The sequence below is a fragment of the Excalfactoria chinensis genome, chromosome 20 (assembly GCF_039878825.1).
Source record: "Excalfactoria chinensis isolate bCotChi1 chromosome 20, bCotChi1.hap2, whole genome shotgun sequence".
NCBI lineage: Eukaryota > Metazoa > Chordata > Aves > Galliformes > Phasianidae > Excalfactoria > Excalfactoria chinensis.
Genome location: NC_092844.1, coordinates 1,279,351 through 1,300,177, shown reverse-complemented (window position 1 = coordinate 1,300,177; position 20,827 = coordinate 1,279,351). Strand labels below are relative to the sequence as shown.

Sequence of the window (20,827 nt, the reverse complement as noted above, 5' to 3'; positions counted from 1 at the left end):
AGGTGTTCGGTGTGGAGATGTGGCACTGAGGGATGTGGCAGTGGGCACAGTAGGGCGGATTGGGTTGGAGTTGTTGATCTCAGAGCTCTTCCCATCCTTAAGGAGCCTATGATTCAGAATTGGGCTTCCTTCACCTCTTGTTCTGAAGGCTTTTCCCATTTTAGAGCTGGGGAAGTTGTTAAGTAAACTACCAACCTCAACCCACAGTGTATAGCTATGAATTCTTTTCCTGCCCTGTTCATAACAGCCATCTCCTTCCCACACACAGCAATGGGATAGCAGAACCAAGAAGTAAGGGTGACCCTCTCCAACCCCCCCTGCCCAATATATGCATGACCCGTCTGCAGAGCATGACATTTTACAGACAGATTATGACATTTTACTGGGTCAGCTGCTTTCTTGTAATTTACTTTTAAGACGGGGCCTCTAAGAGTGAGAGAGGAGCCAGAAGTTCATTGCAGAAGCTGGATGTGGAAATGTGTGAGTCACCCTTCAGTCCCACATCCAGTTCAAGCAGTGCTGTGCAAGGTTATGTGCAGGTTGTCTGCAGTAGGGAATCTGAACTCACACGTTCTCAACCAAGCCACAAACAGGCCTTGGAAAAGCCATTTGTGCACCTGCCTCTGGAAAGGGGAGTCTCTATCTGCCCTGTCCTCCACTGCATCCTGAGTCCCGCTGGCTGCTAATATGCAAGATCTGCCAAGGCAAAGTATTAAATGCCCAAATCGCACACTCATTACATTGCTAAGACAGAAGCAGCAGCAGCAAACTGACCTGCTGCGTAGTTGAAAAGGTTTCAAAATGTCCTCCCAGAAATCCACCATTGTGACATGGCACCAGAAATGCAACTCGTGTGTTGCCACATCAGCTGGGACTTCATGTCTGTGTCCTGCAGGGAAGCCCTGCTTCTATTCACAGTACTGGCATCAGTTGGGATCAACGCTGATTGAGTGATGTCAAGGACTGGATTTTACCCTAAATGTCAGAGAAGGTTTGACATCTGACAGTATGTAAAGGGATGTTGAATATCCATATTGCTGGCACCGTGTTTGGGTACAGACTGTGACAGGGGTGCCATTCTGCTGGGATAGGCATCTAGAAAAGCAACGTGGTTTGTTTCAATGACAGTTTCCACTGCAGCCCAGTTTAAGTGTAAGCACTGTTTGGATGCAGCAGTATCTGGCAGTCTTTGCTCCTTCCAGCATTCTCACTTGGTCTGACTGAGACAGGCAGTCCCATTATCATGAATGTGGTGTGAGCTGTAATTTGGATTGATGTGACTGCTGTTCAATGCAAAGCATTCATTTCCCCTTGTACAATGGAAGTGCTTTACTTCATTTTGTTCATCAATGTATTGTGCAATTAATTCAGCCCTGTTTATTATATTCTGGGCTTGTATGTCATGGACTCAGGGGACTTGGAAATGCCTTAATGATCTCATGGATATGAAAACAATGAGAGCTGTGATAGACATGATGCATTTGCACGTCTCTCGCACCTATTGAATCTAGAGGTTGGTTGTTTTTTATGTCTGCTTTGCTCTGCCTGTACCTTGTAAATTGCCTCTCTGTGTTACCCGCTGCCTCTGATCTCTTCCTTAGGCCTGATAGCTCAAAGCATCACAAACATGGTGAGAAAGATAAGCAGCAGGTTAAGGACTGCAGGGAGAAGCAGACAACCCCAGAGACTGGAAACAGGATACAAAGATTTTCTTAACTAGGGTGAGTTCAGCTCACTGCAATTAATATCCAGCAATTAGCTGCTTTACATGAAAGGTTTGGGTAGCATGCCTTGTGCAAATTAAGTAAAAACCTACTGCACAGCTGATTCCCTTCCTGGCAGCATCAAAGTGGGGATAATAAGGCAGAAATGCTTTCCTTCATCTTCAGGATGCCGTACCTTTAGTGGGCAGGGTGGTAGCAGTTCTGTGGAGAAGCACAGGCATTACTACCATTGCTCCTGCACTCCTTATTCAGCCCACAGAGATAAAGGCAAGCTCACTGCTCATAGTTCTGTTCTTCTTGTCACTCACTTGGGGTCTAATCCAAAGGTAACTAATGACCGCAGCTGCCGTGGTGCCTTTGAGTTGTGCCCTGCCTGCAGAACCAAGAGCAATAAAAGCATCAGCTCTGCACAAATGCACCGTATCACCAATAGAGACTTTCTGAATAAGCAGTGAGGAAAGGCAGATAGATAGAAGTTGTCCCAGCTCTGCAGACTCCCATTTAGATCCCAGGGGGAAATCAGCAAGCAGAAGCATCATTTGGATTGAAGGAGACACTGAAGTCATTTTGCAGTGCTGGAGAGAAAGCTCACTGCGAAACATACAGCAAGATGATTCGGGGAATGGGGAGGGTTACATTAATGACAGATAAAATGACATATTGACAGATAAAATGAGAGATTCCTGTCTAATCTCAGCAAAAGAAAAGAGCTACTCCTGTGTTTTTCTATAGTATAGTATATAGTATATTGTATAGTTGAGGAATTACTCTTCAAGATTCACTGATGCTCTAGAAAACACTTGGATGTATCATAAATGAGTTCATGGGGATCGTGCAATGCTCAGAACATTAACAGAAAAACACTGGCCTTCGTTCCTCCAGATTGAGAAAATAAACATGAAAGCAGGGTTTACTTCATGTAGCAGAGTCTGACCGACACAGACACGAGCAATTTAGTATAGCGTGGGTTTGAAATGGAAGCACTTTCACACCCCATGGATTGACAACAGGGTAATTACCAGGGGAGGAGGGGGGGGAAGAGAGGGTTTCAGTAAAACACCCCCCAGCTAAAATGAATGCAGGCTATTACAGACCTGAGAGATAATGATTCCCAAGTGTTTTAATTTGTGCTTCCCCTCCTTGTCTCCCTTGCAGTCATCATTTTGGTGACTGCCAGCAACATCCCTAACGCACTCAGCAGCATTCACAGAGCAGGCAGCTGCTGAGATGATTATGTCAAATCAGCACTCTGTCCTCTCTTTTCCACGTCTAATGATTCTCACCCTTGGAGAAGTGCTTTAAAATGATGCGTACACCTCAGACTCATTGTGAGGCTGCTGAAAGCAGTAGCTGTGTAGAGCAGGACTTTGGGTGGCATGTTGTCATTCACCTCACTTGTATGCATGCGATGCAATTAAGTTTCAAAATGATTCCACAGAACCCCGCTGTTGTATTTTTGGGCCTGGCCCAAAGTCCTTTCAAGACAACAGAAAAATCCTCCAAGAGCTCTGGATTAAACTTGCTGAGGGCAGGAGAGAAGCTGAGTTTGTGTGAATTCTTCATTGGAGTTTCTCAAACAACCCGTTGAGAAGAACACATAAAACAAGGCTTGCTTGACGTTTGTCTCCCTCCGCCTTACTCAGAGCTAACATCCCCAAAGGCAGAACTGTCACCAATTGCACTGCAACCGGGAGATGCAGGGAAGGAAGGAAGGGGAAATGTGCTGAATGTAACCTAGTGCTACAATCACTGCCACTGCTGTGGTGCTGCTGAGACAGCAGAGCAGCACTTCAAAGCTTTCTGGTGCTCAGAAGTGGGTTGGACTTGCACAAACATTGCCCCTGGGTTTTATGTCATGGGCTGATCCTGCTTTCTATATCTCGGCACATTATTTACTCAACAGCTTTCATTGGCACTGCGGCCGTGAAGTCAGTTATATCTCTGGCAGAGACATAAATCAGGTTGCTTGATTCTGCTCACCCTGCTGTGGCAGTGCAGTGTGCTTACATCCCGCTGCTCGCCCTACCTGCTTCTCCTCTGTAGCATCACAGTCTGATTCAGAAAGCACGAGTCTCACCCAGGAGCTCTCTTTACTGAAACTCCAATCTGAGCAGTCAGTCCAATAATCTCGTGGCTCAATTTGTTATAATTAACTCAATTTTCACTAGGAGGATGTGGGGCCACGAATACCTGCACCACCACAGATAAAAATCCCTGCCAAATGTCCAGCTTTTTTAATTGCACTGTTCCAACACAGACCACGGCTCTGATATCAGAAAGCACCGCGATATCAAAACCTGCCTTTGATAAAAGACTGTGCATGTGGTTCTTATTGCTGTCACACAGACTGGGATTTGAGAGCTCTGCAATTGACTGTGATCAATTAAAGCCTTTTTCCCTTTATGCTTTCACTGACAATAGCACTGGCAGTACCACCTACTGTTCTGCATCTGTGCTGAGGGAGGGGCTGCATTTCCCTCTCTGGGTTAACAAACTGCATCCCTGCTGCCACAGCATAGAGCTGTATCCAAGCCACTGTTCTTTACTCCAAATTTTTAGGCTGAGATTGCCGTGCTGTAATTAGAAATCAAAATAGCTATGGCCAAATGAACGTCAGGCTCTGCCTAAACCCTCCTTTCCAGATTGCTCTGTGCATCTCCCAGCAGTACAGGTGTGTGTGGGTCAGAAATGCTGGTACATTCACAGCGTATCTCCGTAGTTGTGACTGGCAGCCATCATAGCAGAAGCACAAACCATTATACCAAGGAGCACCTGAGTGAGCACACCACGTGGAGCGACACTATGACAGAAACAGGGCAAAATGGAGACTTGCCTGTCTTAATGACACACAGTAGGGTTTAAGGAACCTGTGTAAGGAGGACTCTGCCCAAAGCACTGGGATTACTATTTCGACTCCTCTGGGCCTTCCTGGCTCCTGCCCCATCCTCAGGTGCAGCCGAAGAAGCAGAAGGGTTGCACAAAGGATATCTATGGTAGCTTTATTTACACACTGTGGAAACACACATGCAACATGTCACAGGATTCACTACAGTGGAACAGCCCATCCCTACCTCCTGTTACCAAAAACCTTGCTTTTGGCTCACTAGGAAAACTATCACTTCCCCTGAAAGCTCCTAAAAATAATCATTAAAAATAACAGACTTGGCAGGATAACTAATGAGTGAGAGCTGCAGGCAGGGATGTCTTGCCACATCCTTGCAGAAACCAGGTCATTCTATGGGAGCAAGAGAGAAGGGAAGGAGTGGGAGTGAATGCTCTCGAAGAAGACAGGTAGGAAGTGGTAGTGTGTAACTGCTGGGGAATGTCAGTCTGTAGCAGTGAACAAAGGGGAAAAGGAGCTCTGTCAGAGGGTCCCTCCTCACCCAGGCAGCTTCCTGCTATCGTCTTTGTCTCCCTTCTTTGTCTCCCTACGAGCTTCTGATTCTCCAAGAAGCTCTGATCCTAAAGGAGTGTCTGCCTTTCTTCTCAAGCAACTGCTGAGAGAGAAAGCCCCTATACCTCGACCTGAAGGATCTTTCATATCTTGCCATCAGACTAGCAATCATGATCATCTCCAGCTAACTGGGAGAAGGGGGACCCAGATCAAGGACAGGAATGTGTTGAGGGAAGGGAGGAGGAACGCAGTCCTGGTATGGAAAAGGCTGACATCACTCTAGAGTTAACGCCAGCCTCAGTTTTGTTGGAGCCTGGCCTGCAGCTTCAATCATTCACTTGACTTTGTCTCTAATCCTCACTGCTAGGTGTAGGCGGTTGGACTCCAGCTACTGACCATCCAGGCGGGAGATAAAATCCCACCTTCCTAAACGTTAATGAATGATCCCTGCTCTCCATTGGCCGACTCAGGCTCCACACAGCGCCCTTTCCTTCGGGTCACTCTTCGGTTCCGGTGGAATTTGGCATAACAGCGTAGACCTGTAAATAAAACCAACAGCAAACAGCAGGCATGGTGAGAAGGTAAAGCCATGGCTTATTGCAGCAGTAACACTGAGCACAGCTCCCAGCCTTAGCCCATGGCAGAACCTGCAGCAGCAGGGCCAGCCCCGGTACTGGAAAGCCTGGGCTGTGTCAAATGAGGTGGCAGAGAAATGCCTCACATGGACAGGGCATATTGCTTTCTGGGCCCCGCTATTCTGCTTGGCTCACTGTTCCGGTCTGGGATTCATTGGCTCTGGCAGAAGGCTTCATTGGCTTTTTGAAATACCAATGAATTATCCCAATTGTTTCCAGTGATTTTATGGAAGCCCTGCTTGGTTTCCCCCTATTACTTCCCATTACTGTCTAAGTGATCTCTCCGTCGGGAAATTACCACAGACACACTGTGCAGCACCGAAGGCCTGGGAGCTCCCCTTGCTATTTGTTTCTCTGAAGTTTTAGAAGAGGAGGAAAGGGACTGAAGTGCCATCACTGAAAGATCTGATCCAAAGCTCACTGCTCATCTCCTTCACTTCCTCTAATTTGGATGCTAGAAGTGCAGGGTCTGAAGGAAACTATCAGAGATAGCACTGATGAATAATTAGAGGGAGGGGGGAAAAAAAGGAAGATATTTTATTTGTTAAAAAACCCTTTAGTACATAGTCTCCCATGGCAGTGGAAGGCAATGGGAGCCTCTGGTCAGGTTAACTCATCAGTTTCTGGTACTGATTTACCTTGACATGCTTGCCTTGGAGGCACCTGCCCCATGCCTGGAGATGCCCTAGGCTGGGCTAGATGGGGCCTGGGCAGCCTGAGCTGGTGGGGGGCAGCCAGCCCAGAGCAGGGGGTTGGAGCTCCAAGATCTTTAAGGTTCCCTCCAACTTAAGCCATTCTATGATTCTACTGTCTGACTTTGTTCCAACAGAATGCCAAGGCAGGTGGGCCAGATGGAGGAAAGCCTACGTGCAAGTAACTCACACGAAAGCCTTGATTTTCAGTAGCCCAGGATCTGATTACTGCAGTTCTTGCCAAGAATTGATTTGATCATTCTCGAAACTGAAACTGTTTTTACTTCCAGAGTAGACAACAGACAGCAACAGTGCCAGAACCCCAGAAAGGGGGAGGCTGAGGATTTATGGCTGCAATAATGAGACAGCCCATAAGCTGTCCTTCAGTACTTGTACACAGGAGACCCATCCAGTGTCACAGGTCACTGAGCAGCAGTTTGCAGTGCGTGTCCCTGGGCCATGTTGAGACCAGGCTACCTTGAAGCTGGGTTTCTGCCCCTCATTACCAGCCCCCACAGGGCAGATAGGCTTCCCAGGCTCTGTTCTTATCTAAACATTTTATCTGTCTTATCTGGACCCTATACCTCTGAGGATCTCTTTAGAGGATGCACATTCGGCGTCAACACACAACTAACTTAAATATAAAGCAGGGCTGGAGGCAGTGCTCATTAGGCTTGCAGAAAGTCTTTTTTCTGGGTTCATCTATCACAGCATCCCCACTGATGAAGGCCTTCAAGTATTCCATGACACACCCAAGGTGAGAACTATCATTTAAACATTACAAAGCCAGGAAAGCGGTCAGGGTTTAACTGGGTTGCAGCAGGTGTGTGACCTGGTCAGAGTCACCAGGCCCTTAAACACAGGTCACCCAACTTGGCAGGCAGTTTTGTTCTGGCAGACAAGACCCAGTGCCTGGAGCTGATCCTGGAGGTGTTCAGACTGGAAGAATGCTTTTCAACATCTTCATAACGTAACTGCTCATTAAGGGCTGCTGTAGGTTCCCCCAGAAATAGTTTCAAGAAACAGAAGTCTGTGTCCTGCCCACACCTACTGAAATGCTACGTATTCATTTGAAATTAACTCAGAAAAGCCATGCTAGGCATAAAGTAATGTGAAGCAAGGATAGTAATACGCTGTCATAGTGTGTGGGACTTCAAAGCACCACTGAGTTGTTTATTTTCAGTGGCTTCTTCTGTTAGATAGATATCAGGAGAGAAAACAAGATAACCCAGATGACTCATTGGTCACATTGCGAGTCGGTGTCAAAGAAAGGCTAAGAACAGCAGGGCTGTCTGTAAACACCATGCCCAGTCAACTCAGCCACCTACTCAGGCAGCAGGAAGCAAGGTTGTGAGGAGCTGCTCACCTTCTGTGCACATACAGTCATCATAACATTTATTGTTGAGGCCTCGGTTGTGTGGTTTGCAGAGGTGCTCACGCAAGTCACAGCAAGAGCCTGCAACATAAAAGCATGGGTGAGTGTGGCTGATTTATCCCCTGCTAGAACTACAGCAGCTCAGTGGTACAGATGTTATCTTTGAACTGCCCTCTGCATCCCACCATTGAACAGCATTAAAATTAGGATGCTTATAGTGGAACTTGGGCTGGACTTCAGCCATTTCTATGGACATGACATTGGTTATCAGGCTATGGTTATCATATTATTGGTTATCATTTCTATGGACATGACATGGGTTATCAGGCTAATCCTGACCTGGGAGGCAGTCGAGGTGGTGCTCACACGGCTCTCCTTCTGCCGATGAGGTTTCATTTCCACCATTGGAGCTCTTACTGCGGCGTTTCTCTGTGGATAAGAATTGATGCTGGTAGAAAATACCACACTAGAGTTTGTATTTTGGAGACTAAGGTGAAAAAAAGTCTCAGGCTTCAGGAGTTTTAGCTCTGAACCCTTATACTTTGCCCTCAGACTAACCATCCAAAATGAGAAGCATGCTGAAATAGAACATAAGCACAATCAGCTTTTTCTCTTTCCCCACTATGACAACATCTGACCCCTCAGTACCTCTGCCAGTGCTAACCATAGGCTAAGATTTACAGAATGACTTGTAGGAAAGGGGATGGGGAGCTCAACAGTGTGAGTTTAGCACCTTTCTTTTTAGCTGACGGCCACATTTCTGGTTTGAGGTCCTCATAATCTGTCCAGTCAAAGAGTGCCATATCTAAGGTGGGCATCACGTCCCCATCTTGCCTGAGGCGGGCCTGCAAACCACAGGATACCAAAGAGACAATGGATTATACTTCTGTAGTGACACTGCCGCCCTTACCCCCACATTGTCCACAAGGGATTCTTAGCATCTCATGTTTAGAAAGGAAGACCTTTCTCTTGTCCCAGCTGAAATCAAGAGGGAAGCTTTCACTGCTTCTCAGTGGGGCAGGAAGGCCAGCAAGGAGCATTAGAATGTGCTGCCTCTCCAGCCAAGGGCTACTCCTGCCTCTCTGCTCCTTAAAGCCAAATGAAGATGGCTAGCTAAGGGAGAAGGAGGGCAGGGAAGAGAAGAGACTATAGGAGCAGCTTTCGAAGCATCTCCAAGATAGAAAGCTGCTTCTGAGGGAGGGCTTTGGTGGTAGGCCAGCATTTATCTCCAATTGAAAAACAAGAAACTGGACGTTAGCTGCAGGATGCTGCTGTCTGTATCAGAGGTACAGGGCGGTTACCAGTGGTCTCTTTACCTGGGACCGTGGTGACGTGGCTGGAAGAACAGGAGGCTCTTCTGTGGAAACAACCAGATCCAGCACAGTGAAGGGAAGCACGGTGGGGGTCAGGCTGGTCGCTTCCTCTGCCTGGAGGTTTTGAAACTGTTGCTCGAAGCTTTCAGGTTTCTTGTACAGGGAGCTTGGCCCAACAGCAGCCTTCCCTGCAGAGGACAACAGGTACAGCAGCATGAGCTTTGTCATCCCTTTCCTCTCTGCATGGAAAAACGTGAATTCAAGGAATCTTTGCCTCCATCCAGGCACTGCCTCGTTTTCTACCACCATGAGCTGCTGTTGAGACCGGTGTCAATCAGACCCAAGCTACCTGCACCTCGATTCATATACACTGAGGTGAAGGTGCAGTTCTGTATTTCTCGTGCTTAAAATCAATGGGTTTCTTCCCAAGGAAAACACAAATCTCCAAGATTTCTTGAAGCTGCAGGCCTAGCAAGCCAATTAGTTTTGGGAATAATCCTCGTCAGCTGGTATTTTGTGTTGGGAATACAAAATACATCCCTTAAACCATTTTAAAGCTGCTGCAAATTCCTGAAACGCCATCCTTGCATCATTTTAAGGGTGGGTAATTGCTATCCAGCTCAAGTCAGAACATCCCTAACTTGAAATAAAAGTTCACAGCTTGATACGTGCTTTTGCAAAGAATTAATTTCAGTGTAGACCTCAGGTTAAGCCAAAGGTACCGGGCCTGTTTTGCAGTCTGCAATTAAGGCTTCAAGCCAGCTTTGTTGCACGCTCTTTCTATATTGCTTAACATGAGTTGTTCAGTCAGTCCCCTGAGAAAACAATGGAGCTCTTCTTACTGATGCAGGGAGGAGTGATAGCTGGAAGGCAGGGAGACTGACACCCAGCCAATGCAATGTCAAGTGGTGCAGATGTGCACGGATGGCCTGGCTTTAAGAGCACTATAGCTTTACTGCTGTGAGGACATATAGCCACAAGCTGACCTGCAAAGGGAAGCAGTCCCAGTCAAAAACTTTTAGCAACCCTTCTAACAGCGCTGTAATGCAATTAGTGCAATTTCACATGTGCAAAAAGCCACGTTGTTTTTTCATAGCTTGCCTTAAACACTGAAGAATACAAGTTGTGATGAGAAGAAACTCATCAAGCTAAGTAGGTTTTTTTAATTATTCTTTCCAGTTCTGGTCATGTTTTGAAGTCAGTGGAGAGACTGAGCACGACTTGGGCTTTTTTCATCCTAAATTGAACCATTTGCTTGTGACACACAAAAAAACCCACCCCAACAAACAACAAAGCAGGCCACCCCAAACCAACCCCTCTGGTCCCAGGGATTTCCAGAGCTTTCCCCTATAGGAAACAAACAAGGTCATTTTCAGAAAATTACAGCCAGCGGTGCAAACCTCCAGTTCTGGAGTTCCCTTTTTTCTTGTGCCTCTTTTGTTTGGCAGATTTTTCCCCAGAGCAGGCACACACCCCCCGCTCTCCGCACACCCATGTGGCTCAACCACAGCTACGTCTTCTTGCCCTCATTACAGAGCCAACAGCCTTGGCTTCCATTGGTGTTCGAATCACAGAATGGCTGGAGTTGGAAGGGACCTTTAAAAGCCATCAGGTCCAATGCCCTGCACTGAGCAGGGACACCCACAGCTCCATCAATACTCAGAGCCCCATTTCCTGACCTTGGGTGTCTGCACCACCTCTCTGGGCAGTCCATGCAGTGCCTCACTGCCATTATTGCAAAAAACTTCCTTCTATCCAATCTAATTCTCCCCTCTTTCAGCCTGACACTATTTCCCCTTGGTCCCCTCATACCTCTGTGGTGTTTCAGCCTGTCCCTGCGGCTGTGCCGTCGCTGCTCTCGGTTCTGCTTCTTTCCCCTCTCAGACCCAGGGGACTGATTCTCCTGCCCAGCATGCGGGAGCTCAAAGCCCAGGAACACATCCTTATCCTTATCCTGTTTCAGTGCTGCTGGCTGGCTGAGCGGCACCAGATCTTCCACGGCTGGAGCTCCACTCCCCACTCGGAGGGCCTCTTCCCCAGCTGGCTGCACTCTAGCAGGCAGGGCAAGGACCCTCCCTTTCTTGGCCAAGCCATGCTTGTGGTGGTGCCCACTCCTGGGCTGCTGAGGCCACGTCTCTTGGTTTTGAAGGCGGTTGTTGTTCTCATTTTTGAGCTTCATGTCAGTGTCCGGGGAGACGGCAATGGTGATGTCAGAAAGAAGCAGCACACACAGGAAAAGAGACGGAGAGAAGAAGGTGGAAGAAGCTGCCATAATCCCGGGCCCTCTGTGCTACCTGCAATTAAAACCAAGAGCGACAACACAAATGAAGCAACCAACTTCTAGGAACCGTAAAGGCGGCCAAAATTCAACTCAGACGCTTGAGATGTCCAGATGTCACCCAAAAAGAGTTGGATGAGAGTTTTTCCCCTCCTTGGTTATCTCCTGTGCCAGCCAGGCTTACAGCAGCTTATGGCAGCTGAGACCCACGTGCAGGGCCTGCAGGGATAAGAGGTCCCAGTTTCATGTGCAAATGAGGGCCATCAATCAGCAGGACACTTCCCTTTGATTGCTGAGCAGCCCCCTGCCCTCCCACTCACTGCCTGCCATCTGAGAGCTGCACAGCACCAGCTGTCGGCTGGGGCACTCGGCTGCCACGTTGGCATCCTCAGCCTGCCTGGCAGCCACCCCCAACACAGCTGGTTGCCTTGCAATGAAGATGTCAAGACGAACGGAACCGGAGGCAGATGGTGGCTTCGCAGGACCAGCAACAGCCCTGAGCAGCTCAAGGAGTTGGACACACACACGGCCTGAAAGTGGCCAAGGAAAGAGAAAACACAGAATGTTTTGGGGCTGCATCTCTGCACTGAAGCAGAAAAACAAATCTGCTGCTGTCAGAGCAGGGGATGCTGCTCAAGGAGCAGGAAGGCAAGCTGGACGTCCTATGGATCATCCCACTTCTCGTCCTTAGCCTGCAAAGTCACTTCACCTCACCCCACCAGGTGACGCTGGCACAGGGTGGGTAATGTAAGTCCAAAGGACACTGAGACCAAAGCTCTCAGTAAGCGGCTGCAGAGCACTCTTATCCAATCTGCTTCAGTGGAGTATTTTCACGGGCCTTTTCTCAGCACTGTGTCTGTGTTATGAGATGTGGCTTTGGGACACTGCACCAGTTAGAGACTTCTCTAATTTAGTTCTTTTCTCCCTTTCCAACAGAAAGCTTTTGGTCCAAGCTTTCTTGGACTGTCCCTCTCAATCTGGGCAGCTCAACCTCCCTCTACCAACCTTTCCTGCACCCCAGGCCTCGGTTGCCACTAATAGCCATTGATCTGTTCACCACGTGAACCACTCTGTTGCCTAATTGCAATGGCTTGTGTCCTTCCTCCAGGTGCTCTGCTGCTCCACGTCACCTGTGAAGGGGAGCAGGTAACTCACATCAGCAGATTCTGCCTTTGCAAGATGCATCTCTGCTATTGCTTAGAGACTGGGAGCAAACTTTCAGTCTGTATCTCCTCTGGAAGGAGGCAGGCAGCACAGGGAGCTTCCCTTCCATGTGCGGTGTGAAAATCACATCCTTCCACCTGCCACAAAGCCAACTAAATGGGAGGTGAGGGCTGATCCGGGAGGTGCCAGGCTGCTCATTTCCTGCAGGCATAGCGCTATGGAATAGCATTTTATTGGCAGCTACCTGGGACAAAGGAAAAGCAGACTGACAGCTAAGCATATTATCAAAGCACCTCAAGTTCCTGCTTCGCACCAATGTAACAAATAGCAGCCAAGCAAAACCCAAACCCTGCATCCGCAGCCTTTGTCTTTTTGAGGGATTTTCTCTGTAAGAACCGGCACAGACCAGCTGGATCAAGGCCTCACAGAACAACCCAGAGAGCTGCAGACAGCATCATACCTTTAATCTATAGGCAAAACGCCAGGAGGAGAGAAAAAGTGCAAAGAGAATGGAAGGCAGCGCCTTCAGTCTCACTCACAGACAGCGGCCCTTTGATAACGAACCTGACAGACACATTAGCCACAGTTCTGCTTTCCAGCAGGAGCCAAAGAACAGCTCGATGCTGCGATGCTGCTCCTCAGCATCCGAGTGCCCCTGCTCCCTCAGGACCCCACTCCACAACAGCAGCCACCCCAGGGCGTGGGGATGCAGAGCACAGCAGTGTTCTCACTGTTGATGCACCTGTTCTGCAAAAGCTGTCTTACCCAGGGCAGAATTCCCTATGTCAGAAATAAACACGTATGTTGTATCGAGTCCAAAATGGATCCTCTTCTTAGAGGTGGCATTTCAATAAGTGGCCCGAGCTGGCTGCTCCTGCAGCTCTCCCCAGCACCAGATCTGCATCCTCATTGCTTTGTGCTTCCTTTGTGCACCCCCAACATTCTCAGCCACCTACTTCTCAAGGTAGCAAATCTGCCTATTGACATGAAAACGTGTAAAGCAAAGATAAGGCCTTGGAGCTACCTGGGGTGTGGGCTCAGGGCTGATGAATGAGTTGCAGAGCTGTCTCTCAGCCAACACTTCTGATCTATTTTGGGTTGGCGGCGGATGGTCAGAACTCTGGGAGAGAAATTAATGTTGTTTGGCATCTTGGGGAACTTCCCCACGGGCAGCCTCTTTCTCTGGACTCACAGATATTATTACTCTTACTCTGCTCTCAGCCTGTAATCCTGCAAGGCAGGTGTGGACTGAATGGATACACAGGAACTCATGCTTTTTTTTGTCCCTGCAAATGCAGTTTTGTCACCCTGGTGTGGAAAAGAAAAAAGGCTCTAATAGAAGCTGCCACTGCTGCGTTGGTTCACTCACTGCATACGTTCACTCATACGTCTGACTGAAGCCATGATACCCCACAGCCTTGGATTTAAGTTGTCACCCACATTCTTCATGTCACAGCAGAGAGGAACAGAATACTTCAACCCAGAAATGCAGAACATCAAGTTCCTTTATCACTCCAGACCACAGATGATGCAGTTTTTAAGCTCAAGAGCTGAACCAAGCAAGACCCAAGCAACGTAATTCTGGGACACGCTTCTCCTTGGCTCTGATAAGCTCAGACTTTGGCAGCACTGCATAAAGATTTCCTGGGCTCCAGACAACGCCAGGCTGCAGCAACAGACAAAGCGTGTGTTCATCGACACGAGTGCTGTGTGTATGTGCATGTGTGGCACAGATGACAGACAAGAAACCCAGCTTCGTGTGCCAAGCTCCCTGCAAATAAGGAGCCATTGGGTGATGGATTGGCTTGGGAAGGCCTGGAGCAGAATGGCCAGGGTAGGCTCCATGGTAGCCGATGTGCAAAGAGCTGGCTGGAGCCAGGAGGATGGCATTGTGCAGATAAATGAGATTTCCCTTCCCTGCTGGGTCTCATTCCATCTGGTTTTCTGTTTCTGGAGGCAAATGCTGGGAAGCTTCATACACAATCTGCCAAGAGACCCTCCCATTTCAAAGGGGTCCCCTCCAGCTTTTTAGGGTCTCCAAAAGCAGATGGGGATTTTTAAATGCACTCTTTTCTTTTCCTCCCCCAGGCACAAACAATATCACTTTCCTCATCTCCAGCATTTCTTGCACACTCACTTCATAAAGGATAACTTCTGCTGCTCCCACATCCTCAGGACGACAGAGCAGCCAAGTCTGCAGCTCGCTGTTCTTTTGGGTCAAAGCTGTCCTCCTTTTGCAGGTTGCCTGCATCCATTGTCACCTCTCCTCCCAACCTACCTCTCAGATCCATCTGACTTCACATCTTCCTGACTGTGAGATGTGTTCCTTCTGCAGATATTCAGGCTGGGCAAGTCCCACCACCACCACCCTTTGAAAAACATCTGTTTTCCTTTTGATTGCTGCTTTCTCTTCCTGCCATTGCCAAACAGCTCTCTGTTGTTGGGAGGACCACGATCACGTTTGCTCCATGCACTGATTGCGAATGGCAGCACAAAAATCATAGGATGGTTTGGGTTGGAAGGGAGCCTTAAAGGTCCAAGCCTTGCAATGAATGAAGACACCCACAGCTCCATCAGTGCTCAGAGACTCATCCAGCCTGAACACAAGACAGGACACAGACTGAAGCTTGCAGAGGGTTCGGCAGCAGCTATAGGTACCTCCACAAAACCCCTCCCCGAGGTAACCTGCATTCAGTGACTACTCCAAATGTCCCTCATTCCCCATTAGTGAAGGGCTGGGTTTGCTGCCCAGGTGATCCCAGCCCAAGCACAGCTGTGCCCCGTTTCCCTTGTGCCTGCCCACAGAGTGCATCCCTTGGAGCAGGGAGCGCAGCCCAGGGGACAGAGCCGCTGTTTTGAAGTGGAATGAATGAATATGCAGTACCCTCTGCTCTGCTCCCCTCCGGGACCTCACGGAGCGGCTGACACAGCCATCACAAGCGACCCGCTATCAAACAGGGCCTCCTCTGCCCAATAATGAGATTAAAATAGCAATGAGTCTGAGATTAGCATCTGAGATATAGTCGCTTGCTGTCGGCGCAGCAGAGAGGACTCTCCGGCTTCCCGCACAATGCCCGGTGACAAATGAGACGCGATCAATAGCGGAGCTGATCGCTCACCCAACTGGAAAGCACCGCCGGTGGGACGGGGAAAGAGAGGGGCACACAGAGGCAGTGAGACGGGGAGGTGTGGGGTCACCGTCCTGGGAGGTGCTCAAGGAAAGGGCGCGGTGCGGATGGTTGGGGTTGGAGTTGATCTTAGAGCTCTTTTCCAGCCCGAATTGAGTCTGTGATTCCGAGATCTGGCCCCGGTCCCCACCGCGATGTGTCCCCCGAGCAGCACAGAGCCGGGCTGCTCTCAGCCTTCTTCCTCTCTCCGTCATTCTCACTCTGAACCCGAACGCGTGGGGCGAACGTCTCCTTCTGCAAAGGAGATGGGAACACAGAACCATTTCCACTGAGGCTGACGGACGGCTCCAGGTGTGAATCGGATAAACGTCACTTAAACCCCACATGATGAACTGCCGGCCGCAACGAGCCCGTTAACCGATGCCAAACTGATTTAATTCACAACCAAGATCTCACTTTTAGCAAAGCGAGAAAAAAGCAAAGAACGACCCGCGGGCAAATCGGGGGAACGCGAACACACAATGCCACGGAGGGAGCAGCCTCCTTCACCCCTCGCTCACTTCGCACAGCGCTGCGGGCGCTCAGCGGCTCCCGGCGGGGATCCCTCCAGCACCGGCGCTGTCCGCGCTGCCCCAACCTCGGAGGCGGCGGTGCCGGGATCCCCGCAGCCTTTGTCTCCTCCAGAGGAAAGTGCCCCCGTCCCTAAGAAGCAAAGGGAAAGCGGCTCAGCGGAGCGGCCCCCATCCCGGTGCTTACCTGTGCTCGGCTGTCGGTGGGCAGAGCAGGGCAGGGCTGTGCCGGGGTACGGGTGTGCGGACCGCGAAGGAGCGGGAGGAGGAGAAGGAGGAGGAGACGCGCGGAGGCAGTGGGGGAATGCGCGGCCGGAGCGGGGACGCCGGGACCCCGCGGGCTGCGGGGCGGTGGGAGGGGCGCGGGGTGCCCGGGGCGGGGACGCGCGGAGCGCTGCGGGGGTGAGCGGCTGTGCCCGGGGCATCGTGCGGGGGGAGGGGGACAGAGAGGGAGAGCTGACAAAGGCGGGGACAAAGGCGGGGGGATCCCGCAACCCGCGCGGCGGAGGGACCGCGGCTGCAGCCGGGACCCCGCGGGGGGAAGCGGGGAGCGAACCGCACGGTCACGCGGGGCGCGGGGTCCTCCTGCCGCAAGGGGGCGCTCTACGTCCGAGGTGACGTCACACGCGTGCGCCGCCAGCAGCGCCGGGCCGGTACGGGAGAGCTGCGCCGTACGGGGACGGTAACGGCGGTGGTCGGGGCCGAGAAGGAGGGTGTTGGGAGCCCGTAGGAGGGGAGCGGTGCGGGGTCTGAGCGGCAGCGTTACCGGGGGGGAAGGAGGCTGAGGGTAACCTGGCCTGTGTCAGCGTACGGTGGCCGTTCTGTGCTCAGGGGGCTGTGGAGAGGTGGGCCCGGCCTCAGCTCCGTGTTAATGCGATAGTGGGATTAAATTGCAGCGGGAAGCTGCAGGGTGGATATTAGGGAAGGTTTGTGCCATGGAGTTTAGTGTGGAGATGTGGCACTGATGGGCATTGGGCACATCGGGGTGGGTTGGGCTGGATGATTCCAGAGCTCTTTTCCAGCCTTAGCGGTTCTAAGGCTTTGCTTAAAGAAAGATAGAAGCTGTTACTTCCCTGTTTTGTGAAGCAATTCATCGGAGATATGAAAGCCACAGTCTCATTGGCAGCTGAGCAGAGTGAGCAGGGCTTGAGAGCTCAGTGTTCCTGATGGACCTGGAGGTGTTTAAGGACGTGTTAGTGTTAGCCTGCATGCATGCAAAGAGTATGAAGAAAACAACATAACATTAAAATCTGCGGTCAGCAGTTCTGCACGTTGCAGCCTTAACACATGCACAAGGTACCGACCTGTTGGCACACTGAGCTCCAGCTGCTTGATTCCTTGATACACGGTGCTCCATTTGGCCACTGAATGTGCTGCCCTTGTCACAGGTTCCTGCAGGACAGATTCCACGTTAGGTGAATTATGTGGTTGTGTGGGGTTTGTCAAGAGACTCGGGCAGCAGGGGAGTGTGTGGGATGGGAAGTGTCAATGGGAAGTGTAAATCCTGCCCTGGATGAGAGCTCACAATGTGAGGTGTGAGACTGAGGGTCTCACAGACAGATGTTGCCTTCATTTTTTTACCTGACTGGTGATCTTTGATCCCGTGCTTGAATCTTTCACATTGAGCCCCTGGGGTTCATGGTGGCTGCTTTCCTTTGCTTGTCACTGAGCTCAGAGAGCAGCTTAGGGAGGTGAAGCGCCCCCTGAGCTGCATTAAGACAAAGGTTAAACATTCTTCTTGTGATTCCTTTCAGGTTCTGGGCAAGATGACCACGCTCACACGACAGGACCTTAATTTTGGGCAAGGTAATGTGTTTGTGCTATACTGAGTGCTGGATGCTTGCAGGATGCTCCAGCCCTAAACTCCCCACAGCTACAGGAAGGAGATGAGATGCATGCTGGCATCTTTAGTAATGTCCTATGAATATGGTGTCACTGCAGCCTTCAGCATCTTTTACTTCTGTTTCCCAGTTGTTGCAGATGTTCTCTCAGAATTTCTTGAAGTGGCCGTTCACCTCATCCTATATGTTAGAGAAGTTTACCCTATTGGGATCTTTCAGAAGAGGAAAAAATACAACGTACCTGTCCAGGTAGGAGACCTTCCTGAAGCTGAGAACACAGCAGTACTCACAGCACAAGCAGATTGTGGCTGTTAGTAGCAGAATGCTTCCCCAGCTGTGTGCAGGGATGTAACACTAAGGCACGCTCCCTAGGAAACAGAGATCTTGTCTTTAGATCTTCCTTCTTAGCGCTGTTCTGGTTGGCATCAGAACGCAGCTCTGACTGTTTGCTCTCTTTGCTACAGATGTCCTGCCACCCAGAGCTCAATCAGTACATCCAGGACACGTTGCACTGTGTAAAGCCTCTGCTTGAGAAGGTATGATCTTACCATGGATCTGTGCTGGGCAATTATACTGCAAGTGGTTTAGATAGAAATAAAAGTATGTAAATGTTGCTGTCATCTCAAAGTGTTTATTTCTGTACTTACCATACACAATATACTCGCTTATAAAGTTGCTAATCAAGAATAAAAACACGCCTAATCCTTCCTTGCAGTCAAGGCATGCTGCTGAATACTGGCATTCAGTTGCCTCTAATGCATAAACGTGAGGATCGACCTCTGTATTTTCAATAAGCTCATCCTACACGTGAACTTAAATGTATTCAAAAGCAGAACGCTGAGTTGAAGCTCCCATCTGGCAGGAGAACAGTTAGGGTGCTGTGCTGTTAGCCAGAAGGCAGAGGTGGTTTGAACTCAAGCTTTTGTGAGAGAAAAGTGTGACCACATGACACGTTGCAAACCTTGCTGGCATCCCACATCCTGCATTCTCTTCTCTCTGCAGACACTGTACTGCATGTAGAGCCTAGAAGTAGGATTGGGCTCAAGGTTTAGATAACTGCTAGTGCTGCTCCACAGCAGATAACCATACTCTACCAGAAGTGAAGCAAACTGGGAGCAGGGGACAGATTAATTTAAGGAAGGGCCTTCTCTAACTGCATTTATTCTTCCAGAACGACGTGGAGAAAGTTGTAGTAGTAATCCTGGATAAAGAGCACCACCCAGTGGAGAGATTTGTCTTCGAAATCACCCAGCCTCCTCTCCTTTCCATTAGGTAAAGATTCCATCCTGTATTTCACAGCGTCCAACCCCCGTGTCCTTAGAGATGTTCTGGAAGCTGCTCCAGGCCCTCCTGGTACTTTGCTGTGTGCCACTAACAACTGCTGTCTCAACAGTTCAGAGTCCTTGCTGTCCCACGTGGAGCAGTTACTGCGTGCCTTCATCCTGAAGATAAGCGTGTGTGATGCTGTGCTGGACAACAACCCCCCAGGTAAACGGGTGCATACAGCCCAGTGACACGGAGCTGTTCAATGGGAGATGATTACAGGGCAGTGTCTGAGCCTCTTGTTGGTTGCCCCCTGATGTGCAACCTGCCCTTTCTCTTACAGGCTGCACCTTCACAGTTCTGGTTCACACACGAGAGGCTGCTACACGCAACATGGAGAAGATCCAGGTGATAAAGGTAAGCGTTGTCTTTGGCTGCCTTTTCACAAACAAGCTGCAAAAAAACAACCTGGAATTCAAGACTTTTGGATTCAATGAGGTTTAACCTCATTGCTCACCTCTCGGTACATAAAGCTCCTTGTGTTCCTGCCCTAGGATTTCCCATGGATTCTGGCTGATGAACAGGATGTGCACATGCATGACCCCCGGCTCATCCCACTGAAAACTATGACGTCTGATATCTTAAAGGTGAGCAGAGCATTCTGGCCTGAGAGGTGGCTGAAACTGCATGTACTGTGAAGCTTTCTCACGTTAAAACAGGAAACCTTGTTAAGGAGGGAAGGTACAATCTCTAGACTCTTCTCCATCTGGCTGTCAAGCAGAAACTGATACTTGTTTCTCTCCTCCAGATGCAGCTTTATGTAGAAGAACGAGCCCACAAAGGCACCTGATTTCAACTCTTCCTTTTCTTCAAGCCTCATCTGATCTTCCAGCGGAGTAAGATCTCTCACCAATCATACCTTGATAGCCCAGTCTCTTCAGCTGGCCTTCTGGATGAATGTAGAGCAGCTGCTGCCTCTTTATTTCAAGTGCTCTTACCAGTGTATATAGAACTGACTTGGAATGTGGAGCCAGAGCCTGTTCCCGTGTACACTCATGTGTGAGAGTGAGTAGAGGTTTCATTACAGAGAATCCCTGGGGGTAGGATACAGCTGACTGCAGTCGGCTCTTCGGACAAATCCAGTTCTTGCCTTAAACAGGACATCTCCATTGCACACTGGTAGTGCTAACCAGGGATCTGCTGTATGCTCCACTAGAGCAATGGTCTTATACCATGCGCGAGTGAGGCCTTATGTAGCATCTGTCCACTGTGACTGTCCCAAGTAGTCTTCAATAAATATCAAGTTTTACTCCAGTTGAAACAGGCTCGATTCTGTCCTAACCAGCCGTTCCTTTAGTGAAGAAGCATTTTTATTTTGTATGTGGAGCTTCCACCACATTTCCACGTCTTCTCTAGGACAAGACTGGGAGGTGTCAGTTGCTATGAAGGGC

General features: G+C 49.6%; 2 protein-coding genes across 6 annotated transcripts; one reads left to right on the top strand and one right to left on the bottom strand.

The window, feature by feature from the left end:
• Positions 1-4,704: 4,704 nt before the first annotated feature.
• Positions 4,705-16,608, bottom strand: DRAXIN (dorsal inhibitory axon guidance protein). The gene is made up of 7 exons (XM_072354033.1): positions 16,460-16,608; positions 10,946-11,427; positions 9,137-9,321; positions 8,554-8,665; positions 8,160-8,249; positions 7,812-7,901; positions 4,705-5,657 (listed from the first exon to the last, which is right to left on the bottom strand). Exons 2-7 carry the CDS (start codon positions 11,403-11,405, stop codon positions 5,545-5,547), a joined length of 1,050 nt encoding a protein of 349 aa, XP_072210134.1. The 5' UTR covers positions 11,406-11,427; positions 16,460-16,608; the 3' UTR covers positions 4,705-5,544.
• MAD2L2 (mitotic arrest deficient 2 like 2) lies at positions 16,431-20,694 on the top strand. 5 transcript variants are annotated; one of them, XM_072354042.1, is made up of 9 exons: positions 16,431-16,451; positions 18,027-18,078; positions 18,244-18,362; positions 18,578-18,649; positions 19,285-19,385; positions 19,507-19,601; positions 19,720-19,793; positions 19,931-20,023; positions 20,185-20,694. In XM_072354042.1, the coding sequence occupies exons 2-9, from the start codon at positions 18,039-18,041 to the stop codon at positions 20,224-20,226; spliced, it is 636 nt and encodes a 211-aa protein (XP_072210143.1). In that variant the 5' UTR covers positions 16,431-16,451; positions 18,027-18,038; the 3' UTR covers positions 20,227-20,694. The 5 variants fall into 5 exon arrangements, with proteins under 5 accessions (XP_072210143.1, XP_072210144.1, XP_072210139.1 ...); XM_072354043.1 differs by lacking the exon at positions 16,431-16,451 and adding an exon at positions 16,768-16,954; XM_072354038.1 differs by lacking the exon at positions 16,431-16,451 and adding an exon at positions 16,875-16,925.
• The last annotated feature ends 133 nt before the right edge of the window (positions 20,695-20,827 follow it).

Excerpts from the sequence above, each read along its gene's own strand:
- DRAXIN (XM_072354033.1), bottom strand. The coding sequence starts at position 11,405 with ATGGCAGCTTCTTCCACCTTCTTCTCTCCGTCTCTTTTCCTGTGTGTG. Across the intron at positions 8,666-9,136 it reads CCACGTCACCACGGTCCCAG|GCCCGCCTCAGGCAAGATGG; the intron begins GTAAAGAGACCA and ends TGTGGTTTGCAG. Across the intron at positions 8,250-8,553 it reads GCCGTCAGCTAAAAAGAAAG|AGAAACGCCGCAGTAAGAGC; the intron begins GTGCTAAACTCA and ends TCTTATCCACAG.
- MAD2L2 (XM_072354042.1), top strand. The coding sequence starts at position 18,039 with ATGACCACGCTCACACGACAGGACCTTAATTTTGGGCAAG. Across the intron at positions 19,386-19,506 it reads CCTCCTCTCCTTTCCATTAG|TTCAGAGTCCTTGCTGTCCC; the intron begins GTAAAGATTCCA and ends CTGTCTCAACAG. Across the intron at positions 19,794-19,930 it reads AGAAGATCCAGGTGATAAAG|GATTTCCCATGGATTCTGGC; the intron begins GTAAGCGTTGTC and ends TTCCTGCCCTAG.